This window comes from Scardinius erythrophthalmus, assembly GCF_964197995.2.
Source record: "Scardinius erythrophthalmus genome assembly, chromosome: 17".
Lineage (NCBI taxonomy): Eukaryota > Metazoa > Chordata > Actinopteri > Cypriniformes > Leuciscidae > Scardinius > Scardinius erythrophthalmus.
Genome location: NC_138237.1, coordinates 21,293,431 through 21,306,306, shown reverse-complemented (window position 1 = coordinate 21,306,306; position 12,876 = coordinate 21,293,431). Strand labels below are relative to the sequence as shown.

At 40.9% G+C, this 12,876-nt stretch overlaps 1 protein-coding gene across 3 annotated transcripts in view; it reads right to left on the bottom strand.

Moving 5' to 3' along the window:
- bbs1 (Bardet-Biedl syndrome 1) overlaps positions 1-12,876 on the bottom strand; it is an 18,972-nt gene extending 6,096 nt beyond the window's left edge. Inside the window, exons 1-9 of one of the 3 annotated variants that reach the window (XM_081391519.1) lie at positions 12,725-12,876; positions 12,331-12,407; positions 12,192-12,226; positions 9,982-10,254; positions 9,576-9,622; positions 9,400-9,438; positions 1,500-1,572; positions 1,274-1,405; positions 1,017-1,123 (exon numbers count right to left, since the gene is read on the bottom strand). In XM_081391519.1, the coding sequence (XP_081247645.1) occupies positions 1,017-1,123; positions 1,274-1,405; positions 1,500-1,572; positions 9,400-9,438; positions 9,576-9,622; positions 9,982-10,254; positions 12,192-12,226; positions 12,331-12,407; positions 12,725-12,756 (815 nt within the window). In that variant the 5' untranslated portion in view covers positions 12,757-12,876. The remainder of the gene's footprint in view (positions 1-1,016; positions 1,124-1,273; positions 1,406-1,499; positions 1,573-9,399; positions 9,439-9,575; positions 9,623-9,981; positions 10,255-12,191; positions 12,227-12,330; positions 12,408-12,724) is intronic. The other 2 variants (XM_081391521.1, XM_081391520.1) reach the window with 2 other exon arrangements.

The window sequence follows — 12,876 nt, the reverse complement described above, 5'->3', positions numbered from 1 at the left end:
ATTAATACAGTTTATCGTTTGACAAAACGTGATTTTTCTCTTTCTCTTTTGTTGTTTGATTAACTTTGGTGACACAAACAGCTGCAGGTATATTGGGTGCTGTCCCTTTAAGACGAATGCACGTATCTAATACCGGTAATGACACGCATCCGTTTTATTTTGACTGCGTTTACGGGGAAACTCGTTGAGACGGACACTGGCTTATTTTTTCGTGCACATGTCTGTTCAAACACAAATAGATAAGAAAGAAAAGGGAATTCGGTGTTCACGAACTTCACGTGCTGTCTGCGACTGCGTGGCTCTGTGCGCCGACAGACCATCTATATTTGGATGTTCAACATAATATATATAGCCTGATACAGCATAGACAACGTCGGCAGTATTGACGGCAAAATACTATAGGTTACAGAATATTTCGTTCTGTAGGCCTATTGACGGGGCAATATTTGAAAGTCGATAATTAGGCCTATTTTTTAAAGTACAATTATATGCATTTGTCAAAACCGAGAGACTTTCAAGCATCAAAATGTAATTTATTAATATGTATTCGCGCCTTCTATTTTGTCTGAAAACTTCCAACACTCTTGCGTGTCGCGTGAAAAATAGGCGTCGGTTGCGGTTCTAGTTCTAGCACGCGGTTTCGGCACTCGAGAAGTGTGTGTGTCACACAGGCATTGTGCTCTAACAAGCTCTAACCAGTTAACATGAGAGCCGACATAAATACGGGCACGCCACGCAGAGAAAAATGTGATGCAGTGGCAGATCCAGAGTGAGACAGAAACACTAGTGGTTCACGCTTGCGCACATATAGGCTACTTAAGTTACTGCTGGTTTGGCGCGCAGTGTTCTGATTCGCTTATTTCCTATTTACTTGTTGGTGGACGCAATCCAGAATTACTGCTGGTTAAACTATAACTATAAATTTATTTATTAATTGATTACAAGTTTTGAAAATCCTCAGTTCTTCCATCTTGGACTGCAAAAATGTTTAAATAAGTTTCAATTCACTCAATTACCTGCGTAGTATGTAGATGTTGCCGTTGCGACAGGCCACAGTGATACGGAATTCCACATCAAACTGACCCGTCACGTCCATTAGGGTGGCTGTACTAGGCAGTGACATCTGAAAACACACAGGGAAACTCATAGTAAAGAGTTCATTCTTTTTAGGAAATCGGTTTATTTAGAACTACATGTAAAGTCATTTTAAACTAGTCACTGATATTAAAAACCAGAAACTACAAACATATGAAGCAGATATGAATGTGCTGACCTTATAGAGAATGGTAAAGGCTTCTGGATCTAATATGTAAACATCACCGTTCTCTGTGCCAATCACTAGGCAGCTAACTGCATCCTCATCTGCCATGTTCTTCTTCAACGTCCCTATACAGGTAATGACCGTCTGAGACAAACAAAGAGACAAAAGCCATGTTAGTGCAATTGTTTTTGGCCATCTATGTGTGAGTGACTGTGTATATGTATTCCGATATTGGCACCTGTCTACGTATAGGCTGCTCTTTGTAAAGATGAACAAAACTCTCCATTTCCTGTGGCTCAAGCATGAGGAACCTGAATAAATCACACGAGAAAGGTAATTAATTAATAGATTAAAAAAAATTGTGAGTGCAACAAACTGACTCACTAGCTTAGGACTTCAAAGTTCTTTTGTACTCAACACGAAACGTCAAATAAAAGTCTTGAATCCAGAGTTCTTCGTTTGACTGTTTAATTATGAATCTCAAAAACATAAAAAATTAAAACTTAGGATATTTACTTTTTCTTACACATTAAATGTACAGTTACGTGTAGGTCAAAAGACTGTGTTGCTCCAAAGTCCAGTGGCTTCTGACTGTTTCGCGGGTAATATTTCTTTCATACTAAATCTAACAGCCAATCAAATTACATTATACTAAATCACTGGTTAACTGTTTACATTCCAATTTCTATGTTTTATTTGCAACACAGGTTTTCTCAGGTTTTACAAAATAAACTAAAATATTTTTACTTCCATAGAAATGGCTTCAACATATCCCGGTCCCTAATTGACTAGGCCTTAACATATCAATTATCAACTTAAACTTAAACTGAAGTCATTTATACTCTTACATTCAACACTTTCTTTAATTCCTTTCAGCAAGAATCTTCTTTTCTTCATAGGCAAGTATTTAAGGTAAACGTTAACTGGTAAGTATTAACATACTTGACAACTAAATACTTTTCATAGACTATTCAAACTATTCAAATGGTAATTTGTACTCTATTCAAGTCCTTCTCTTCTATCTTCAGTCTTCTCCCTGCAACAAACAAAGTTTAGTTATTGGTCTTTGAATGATGCTGGTCTTCGTCCGAACCTCAGCACTTCTGACAACGCCTTTGGAGTCAGGCATCACTCTCATGACTCTGCCTAACATCCAGGAGTTTCTTGGCAGAAACGAATCTGCGACGAGAACGACATCTCCAACCTTGAAACTTCTACTTAAGCCGAGCCATTTTTGCCGTTCTTGCAGAAGCGGTAAGTATTCGTGAGTCCACCTTCGCCAGAACAGATCCACCATATATTGTATTTGTCTCCAGCGTCGGCGGGCGTAGACATCATCCTTAGTGAACACACCAGGTGGAAAACTAGGCTGAGTTTTCAACGCAAGCAGATGATTGGCCGTCAACGGCTCAAGATCATTTGGGTGATCTGTGTTCGTGGTTAAGGGTCTCCCATTGATGATGCTCTCAACTTCACATAGGAGAGTGTGTAGTCCTTCATCTTCTAAGAGCTGTTGCTTCACAACAGAGCTCAGCACTTTTCTCACGGTGCGAATTTGACGCTCCCAGATACCGCCGTGGTGAGACGCAGCAGGCGGGTTGAAAATCCATTGCACACCCTTTTTCATCATTACTTCATTGATACGAGACTGATCCAGCTCTGCCAATGCCTCACGCAGCTCTCGTTCAGCGCCGACAAAGTTCGTGCCATTGTCAGAGCGAATAATTGACACTTGACCTCTTCTGGCTTGAAAACGCCGTATGGCATTAATACATGAATCGGTGTCAAGAGAATGGGCTACTTCTATATGCACTGCCCTGACAGTTAAACATGTAAAGAGCACTCCTTAACGCTTAACCTTTGCACGTCCTCTTCTGACCTCGAAAGGTCCAAAATAATCCACACCCGTGTTGGTGAAGGGTGGTTTGTCAGGGAGCAGACGGTCTTGTGGCAGATCCGCCATTTTCTGCTCTCCTGCCTTTGCATGCAGTCTTCTGCAGAGGTTGCACTCTGATATCACTTTTCTTGCTGCTGCATTGGCTCTTGGTATCCAATACCGTTGACGCAATATGGCTAAGACATGGTTCCTACCTCCATGTCCACACTCTTGATGGATGTGGTGGAGAATGAGGTGAGCTATTCTGTGCTGTTTATGCAGAATGGCAGGATGCTTGGCCTCCTCAGGCATCGCCGATCTGTTCAAACGTCCTCCTACTCTCAACACACCATCTTGCAAATATGGATCCAGTTTGAAGATAGAACTGTTCTTTTTCACACGGGAGCCTGCCAACTGCAAGGCTTGTATCTCCTCCGTGTAAGCTTGTTTCTGACTGTATTTAACCAGTTCAATTTCAGCTCTGGATAGATCTTCCACGGTGAGTTTTCTTTTTTCGAGGCTCTTCTTGCACATCTCCATTTGCTGTATGTTCTGTTCAAACTCTTTTCTTTTCTCGCTCAGGTGTCGCAACATCCCTCTCAAGAGCAAAATCCAGGCTGCCGCCTTTTTCAGCTTATGCCAACTGGAGTAATACTCAACAAGCTGGTTCAGTGGATCTGTGCACTCATTTAAGTTTGCGCATGACACTGCAGCGGATATCTTCACCTCAACATCATCTTCAGTCAGGTAAGGACACTGTTCAGGTTGTTCCGGCCATTCAACATCCTTTTGCAGGAAACTAGGACCCTGAAACCAGCTCTTACTTTCTATGAAGCTCTGGATCTTCAAACCTCTTGAAGCCTGATCTGCTGGATTTTGTGAGGTATTGACATACTTCCACTGAGAAGATGTAGTCGCTTCTCTAATGAAAGAGACACGGTTTGCCACAAACGTCTTGAAACGAAGGGCATCGTTTTTGATGTACTTCAGTACTGTTGTACTATCCGTCCAGAAGACTGACTCCATCAGGGGAACTTCAAGTTCTTCTTTCAACATCTGATCGATCTTGACTGCAACAGTCGCTGCTGTCAACTCCATTCTTGGGATCGTAATCTGTTTGAGTGGAGCGACTCTGGACTTTCCCATCAAGAATGATACATGTTTCTCACCCCGGTCATTTGTCAACAAGAGATACGACACAACGCCATACCCATCTTGACTAGCGTCTGAGAAATTGTGGATTTGAGCAGTGTTTGTGGGCCCAAATGCAGAGGGTTTGAAACATCTGTTCAGACTGAGTTCTGAAAGTTTGTCTAAGTCTGTCAGCCACTTCATCCATGTCCGGCATGATTTTTCATTGATCTCTTCATCCCAACCTTTCTTCTCTTGGCAGAGATCTCTTAAAATGAGCTTGATAGGTAGTAGGAGTGGTGCCAAAAAACCCATTGGGTCATACACTGAACTGACTACAGATAAAATGCCCCGTCTTGTGCATGGCTTGTCCGGCAGATGTATTTTGAACCTGAAGCTGTCAGAACTTGTGCACCACTGTACGCCTAATGCCCGTTCCACTGGCAACTCATCATACTCCAAATCGAGATCTTTGACTTCAGCCGCTCGTTCGTGGTCAGGAATAGATCCCAACAGGGCTCTGCTGTTGCTGACCCACTTAGTCAAATGGAAACCACCACTGGCACACAACGTCATCAGCTCTCTCGCAAGAGCAACGGCTTTGTCTTCTGTGGCTACTGACTTCAAACAGTCATCCACATAGAAGTTCTTGAGGACTGTCTGTGTGGCTTCTGGGGTACTCTTTGATACTGCATCTTCCGCTGTTCTTCTTAATGCATATGACGCACAACTAGGGGATGATGTAGCACAGAACAGATGCACACACATTCTGTACTCTTCTGCTTTCACATTCAGATTACCATCTGGCCACCAGAGAAAGCGTAGCATATCTGTGTCCATGTCTGGAATCCGCACCTGGTAAAACATGGACTCGATATCTGCCATCATGGCGACATGCTCCTGTCTGAATCTCAGCAACACTCCGATGAGGGTGTTAGTTAGGTCAGGCCCTTGCAACAACTGGTCATTTAGCGATACACCTTGGTAAGTTGCTGCACAGTCAAAGACGACTCTGAGTTTCTTCTTTTTTGGATGGTACACCCCATGGTGTGGAATGAACCATACTCTTCCATCACTGCGAATCAACTGTTCTTCTGGAATCCTTACTGCATAGCCTTTTTCCAGTATGTTGTCCATAAAAGCCTTGTACTCTTGAAAGAAATCTGTATTCCTATTGAACTTCCTTTTCAAAGAGTTAAGCCTCTGTTCAGCAATACCACGGTTGCACGGCATCTTCACCTTGTCATCCTTCAAAGGCAACTTGATGCGGAAGTGACCATTCACGAGCTGAGCTGATGTTGTCACTGTATGCATGAACTTCTTATCATGTTGCGACTGTTCTCGTCTGTCGTCACATCTTCTTTCTGGAAAATCTGCATTGTAGTGCTTTATCAGCATGTCATCCACGCTAATCAAAGAAATACGGTTGACAAGGAAACTTTGTCTTTTGCCATCATCTGATTCCTTCTCTTGGCATCTGCTGATTGGCCCATTGACAACCCAGCCAAGAGCTGTCTTCACAGCATATGGTCCGTCGTTCTGGCTATTAATGATCTCCCATGGCTCCATGGCTTTGTACGCGTTGACACCGATGAGCAGACCAACTTCTGCTTCAAGTTTTGGGAGATGGACTCGACTCAGGTAAGACCACTTCTCCAAATCTTTCTTCTGTGGGATGTTGGCCTTTTTTGCAGGTATATCTGGCTGAGTATACACATTGGGAAGCTGAATGTAATCTTGCTCCTCTAAGCCACACACCTCCAAATCAGTAAGTTCATAGCTATTCACTTTCTGTTCTTGCGCTATAGTACGAAGCAGGAACTCTGTCTTTCTGCCTCGCATATTCAACTTCTTTGCCAATTCTTCAGTGCAGAAAGTCGCTGTACTTCCTTGATCCAGGAAAGCATAGGTCTTGATTATCTTTGTGTCTTTCTTGTGTTTTATCTGCACAGGTACGATGGGAAGAATACACTCACTACTCCCAGCCCCAGTATGATCACCTCTTCTGCACCCTGCAGACACGAGAGCACTTGTGACTTCACTTGTACTTTGTGAGCTGTCATCTGCACTGTTGTTCTTTGATGAAGCATCTTCTTTAACAATGTGCAAGATAGCTGGGTGTTTGAATGAACAATCTGGACAAGAGGCTCTTTTTTTACAATCCTTGGACATATGACCTGCCGTCAGACACCCAAAACAAAGACCGTTCGTTTTCAAGAACTGAATTCTTTCTTTCAATGGCTGTTCTCGAATCTTGTTGCACACATTTAGTGCATGGTTCTTCTGGCAGTAAAGACAGGGACTTTGAAAGACACTTGCTGACTTGACTGCAAAAGGTTTCTTTTCAGGTTGGCTTTTACTGACATTATTTTCAGTAGCAGACACATTCACAGCAAAGCTGCTTCTTTTAGACTCACTTTTTCTAATGCTTGGTTGCTTTTTTGAGTTGTTCTGATTACTTGAAGTGGAGTCCAGGATGTCTCCAAACAGCGGGTCATTGGCAACCTTTGCTTGACGGTACACATATTCCACTAAATCAGGAAATCTGGCTCTTTTTCTTGTTCTTTCTTGAATGTCATAAGCGTAACTTCTCCATCTTTCTTTCAGTTTGAATGGAAGTTTGGATAAAATGGACTTCATGTTGGTAGGATTGTTCATTTCGTCCATATAGTCCACATCATTCACTGTGTTACAACATCCTACCAAGAACAAAGCAAAAGCATTCAATCCTTTTCTATCTTCTGGCCTTATCTGAGGCCATTCCATAGCCTTCTTGATATAAGCTGTAGCGATGGCCATTTCATCTCCATAGTGACGATCAAGCAGTTCTCTGGCTTCTTTATAAGCTCTGTCAGGTTTCATGTGCTCACAGCTCCGAATGAGATCAAGTGGCTCTCCACTCGTGAACTGTTCAAGATAGTACAGTCGGTCTTGATGACTGTCTGTTTTACTGTCAATAGCATGCTCGAATGCCCTTATGAAAGATCTGTAAGTCAGAGGATCTCCTGTAAATGTAGGTATGTCTCTTTGAGGCAGTTGAGACAAACTCTGTTGTTTAATGAGCATCTTGGTGACTTCATGTTGACGCTGTAGCACTTCGTACAGGCTATCTGTAGAAGAATCAGTGTGATCATGAGGATTAAGATGTGGCGTGCTGCTGACAGCATCATACCTTGACAACGACTTTCTTCTCTCTGAAGCACCAACTTGAGTGGCTGGCTTTGGATTGAAGGGTGTACGCATCATGGGTTCAAATCTGGATCCTGAAGGTGGCTCTAATAAATCATATTTAGATTCCTGAGCATCTTCAAAATCTTCGTACACCTTTAGTTTGGCATCTGAAGCAGCAAGCTCAGTTTCAAGTTCTAATTCCTCTTTTCTAATTCTCAACCGAATTTCTTCCTGCTCTATTGCTTCTCTCTTTTTCATTGCTGCAGCTCTTGCCAACAGTGCTTCACGTTCAGCTTTAATTCTCAGCATTGCAGAATTAGTACTGGAAGTGCGGCTTACCACGGAGTTAGCTCTAGACACACTATCATGTGGCTTAATAGCATCTTCTTCATCTTTTAAGACATCTGCAATCCATTTGTTTGTGTTTTCTATTAACTGCTGAAATTCCGAATATCTGTTCTTGAAAGCATCTTGATCCGCTTTCTTATCATCTTCATCTATTAACTCACACAATTCTTCATTAATTCGTTCATACTCTCTTACGCATCTTTCAAAACTTAACAATGCTTCATCTTTAATGAGCTTAACATTGTGTTCATTTTCCTTCAATTTGGCTAAATCATTCTTCTGTTTGGTTATTTGTGCCAACTTTCCCTTGCGTTCTCCTTTCAGCCTTTGTAGTTTCTCCTCTACAGCCTTTAATGTGGGCTTTGGCGCCCTCTTTTGGTCAACACATGCAGCTGCGCTTTCATCTGCCATGTCATGTCACTTTAAAATCTTCACACAGAAAACTGTCACAACTCCTATTGTACAGCTTCTAATCTTCTTATAAACACTCGTTTAAAAGAGTCACTGATGTGCAGGATTTCTTTATGTAAAGCTCTATGACTTTCAGAACGAAATATCCAGAGAGCATATAGCCTACTGTCACTTTTAGACGATGAAGAAAATATCAGACCTGTTCCAGGGAAAGTTTCATTCAACCGACTCACACTGCAGGTAGGCTACCTCTGGCTTTCTTGCTGTCTTTTTTGAGCTGCGATGTAGTTTTCCTCAGATCAGCCAGAGAAAGTCAGCCCCATCCCCATCGTTTAGCTCGCCATCATTACGAGCGAGCACGTCTTTCTTTAGCGATCTTCTCACGCGGCTCGTCTTTCGGATTCGTCGAGCAATCTTCTTTCACTCGATATTTTAACTATGTCGAGCAGTCTTTTGACTTGGCTGTGAGTGCAACAAACTGACTCACTAGCTTAGGACTTCAAAGTTCTTTTGTACTCAACACGAAACGTCAAATAAAAGTCTTGAATCCAGAGTTCTTCGTTTGACTGTTTAATTATGAATCTCAAAAACATAAAAAATTTAAACTTAGGATATTTACTTTTTCTTACACATTAAATGTACAGTTACGTGTAGGTCAAAAGACTGTTGCTCCAAAGTCCAGTGGCTTCTGACTGTTTCGCGGGTAATATTTCTTTCATACTAAATCTAACAGCCAATCAAATTACATTATACTAAATCACTGGTTAACTGTTTACATTCCAATTTCTATGTTTTATTTGCAACACAGGTTTTCTCAGGTTTTACAAAATAAACTAAAATATTTTTACTTCCATAGAAATGGCTTCAACAAAAATGTTTATGCTTTTTCTGCATGTTGGTTGTACCATATCACTTTGCCAAAGGTTTATATTTTATATTAAATAAATAATTGCTTTTTTATAAAGATTTATTTTGAGGCAACCAATTCCAAGTTTTGAAACTTGCTTTTTTTTTTTAAAATAAGAAAAATAAACAAAACAATTTTTTATATTATAACCTTGTTATTATAGCATATTAATATTAATTATAGTATATATTGTTTATAATATATATATATATATTATAATATAATGAATATACTACATTAATAATCTTAATAAGGTTATAATTTGAACAGATATAATATTGGAAGAGTTTTTACCGTAGCGATCTGACAGAGAGTGGAATTTCAGCTTTGTCCCTGTTCAAGAGAAAACAATACAATTATCTACAGTACTGTAACTGTGAAATACACATGTATTGTATCAGGCTGTACTCTAAAAGCCATTACAACTGCAGTGCATTTGGTCTAAACACTAAATATATACAGTAACTCACCTTAATCCTTCTAACATCTCTTTAAGGGTCATTGGATCAATCATGTCCTAAGAGTCAAAACACATCCAGTAATCATTACAGTAAACATATGGCAGCCTCACACACGACATGATGTAGTGTCCTGGCCAAATTCCCTCCAATGGCCCTCATCAATCATGGCCTCCTAATAATCCCCATCCACTAAATTGGCTTTATCACTCTCTCTCCTCTCCACGTATAGCTGGTGTGTATTGAGCGCACTAGTGCTGTTGTACTGTGGCTTCCGTGCTGCACACTGGTGGTGGTTGAGGAGAGACCCCCTCATATGATTGTAAAGCGCTTTGGGAGTTCAGTAGTAAAGCACTGTATAAATGCCTCATTCATTCACTCAATGCATAGAGCTGAATGTGTGATATGAGCAGCTCACCTCCCTGGCCTGACTCCAGACGTCCTGCTCCAGAGGGTTCACCTCTAGACTAGGCAGCGTGAACTTGAAGTAGGGCCTCAGGTTCTTGTAGACGTATATGAAGGGACCAGAGGCCACGGCGATGGCCGGTGTTCGTGGCTCATGCAGGTCCATGAGGAAGGAGACCAGTCCAGTGGGCAAGTCCAGCAGGGTGCTCTCACTCAACAGACCAGTGCCACGGTACACCTTTAGCTTCATGTGACACACTCCCGTGCCAAGATCACCCACCACCAGCTGGTACACAGACAGCTCAAATCACTCTTTATTGCCAGTCTACTTCTCAATGATGGATTATTGCCATTGCATAAAAGGGTAACTTCTTGGATTACTTCTATGGATGTAATATAACTTTTTTTTAATAATATACTTACTGAATGTAATATTTTCATACCCTTAATGTTATTTAGAATTAAATTAAAACAGTAATACAGTTTAAATTTATATTAAATACAATGCGCTTTTTTTCCCATATTTCCCATATAAAGTACATATATCATACCATATTTTGTAATTATGTCTATTGGCTTTGAAATATGGTTAAAATGTACTGTCAAATGTAGTAATATATATATAGATATATATATATATAAATAAAGGGACAGTTCACCCAAAAAATGTAATTAACCCATAATTTACTCACCCTCAAGTCATCCTAGGTGTATATGACTTTCTTCTTTCAGACAAACACAATCAGAGTTATATAAAAAAATATCCTGGCTCTTCCAAGATTTATAATTGGGAGTGAATGGTACCTTCGATTTTGCGGTCCAAAAAAGCGCATTCATCCCTTGTAAAAGTAATCGATATGGCTCCAGGGAGTTATTAAAGACCTTCTGAAGTGAAGCATTTTTGTATGAAAAATATCCATAATTATAACTTTATAAACTATAATCACTGGCTTCCGGTAATGGCCGTATGCGAGTCGAGTTCCGGCAGAAGAATGACCTCTGACCCGACGAGTGACCTAGCGTAAGCTTAGCTGAGAGTAGAAGTGTCTCTTGGTTCAAACAAATAGGGTTGGGCAACAAACTCAAGCTCCTCCAACATTTCACATTTTCACTCCTAATTCGAAAACGGTGTTTTGCTCTATCCTCCGCACTTCCGCGTTCATCAATACGTCACTCTTCTGCCGGAACTCGACTCGCATGTTACGGCTGTTACTGGAAGCCAGTGATTATAGAGCTGGTAAGTCCCGCCCATCCGTAAAACCCCAAGTGGACCTCTAGGTTGAAAAATCGTCAATGCAAGTGAATGGGAGAAAATAATTATTTTCTGGTCCCGTTTGAATTGTGCCATGAATGTGAACATATGTTGTCTGTGAATTTTTTATATAACTTTTCATGTTATGAGTTTGACAGTATATGGTATGATTCTTCAGCTAGCAGTTGTGGAAAAGACATAACGAGAAAGACTACATGTCGCCTATGTGACGTCACCCCATAAAGTTGACTTACCCGTGGTTTTCGCCAACCTCAACGATTTGTCCTCTCCCTGAAAGAAGGCGGTGAAGTGCACCAAAGACACAGCCATGTTTAGCGGGATCCGTGAGCTAGTGTCCGTGTGCTAGTGGTGTTGACGTTTCAAACATGTCGAAAGCAGCGAAGAGTTGTAGTCCACAAAGTGCTCTCACACAAAGTCTAACCGTATCAAACTTCTACACGCTAAATTGTAGCATTCTTTACACGAAAAATTATATTAAAAATTCACAGACAACATATGTTCACATTCATGCCACAATTCAAACGGGACCAGAAAATAATTATTTTCTCCCATTCACTTGCATTGACGATTTTTCAACCTAGAGGTCCAGTGGGGTTAGCGGAAGGGGCGGGACTTACCAGCTCTATAGTTTATAAAGTTATAAATATGGATATTTTTCTTACAAAAAAACGTCGCTTCGCTTCAGGAGAGCTTTATTAAAACCCTGAAGCTGTATGGATTACTTTTATGATGGATCCATGCGCTTCCAAATCTAAGGTACCATTAAAGCTTGGAAGAGCCAGGATATTTTTCTTTTAAATAACTCTGATTGTGTTTGTCTGAAAGAAGAAAGTCATATACACCTAGGATGGCTTGAGGGTCAGTAAATTATGGGATAATTTGAATTTTTTGGTTTACTATAAGCGCACATCTTTCTCACAAGGGACATAATGCCATAAACACACACTCACCTTATTCTCACCATCTCCATGCAAATCTGAAAGAGCTGTTAAAAATAACAGGAAGAATGAGCTGGTGAGATTGGTAGTTGCTGGCTAAACTGCGGATATGCAAGTTATTGTGTGAGTTCATGTGACTCAAGGGACTTACCAATGCAAGAGGAAAAGGTGTATAGATTGGCGACTGGGTCATAGTGGGCATCAAGCCATTTGGAGCTGGCCACTGAACTACAAGAGCACAGGGGAAACTTACTACTTCCAACAGGCTAGCACCTTATTATAAAACCATCGGTAATGTTACATCTGAATGTATTTATATCCACAGGATCTGAAAACACTCCAGCTCTGTTGTATTATTGTGCCGCCATATTTGAGCAAATCAGAGAAGCTCAGCTCAGCTCCTATTATAAAAGGATTGGCCATCATTTATTATATTTTAAAGAAAATCCTAAGCTATTCGAATTTGCTATATCAACATGGTAATGCCAATCGCATTAACGCGCTATTTTCTGGAGAAAGCTTCGCAAATACGCATAACTACTCACGTGTCTTTCAGCTCCTGGGAAACAGAGGACATGACGGTTTTGCTATTTTCAAATGCTTTTTATTAACCTAGGCAGTGAAAATCACACTGCTTCGACTGTCTGCTGTAATCCTCAGATCGGCTTTCCTCGTTCCTATAGCAACCACTCCAGCG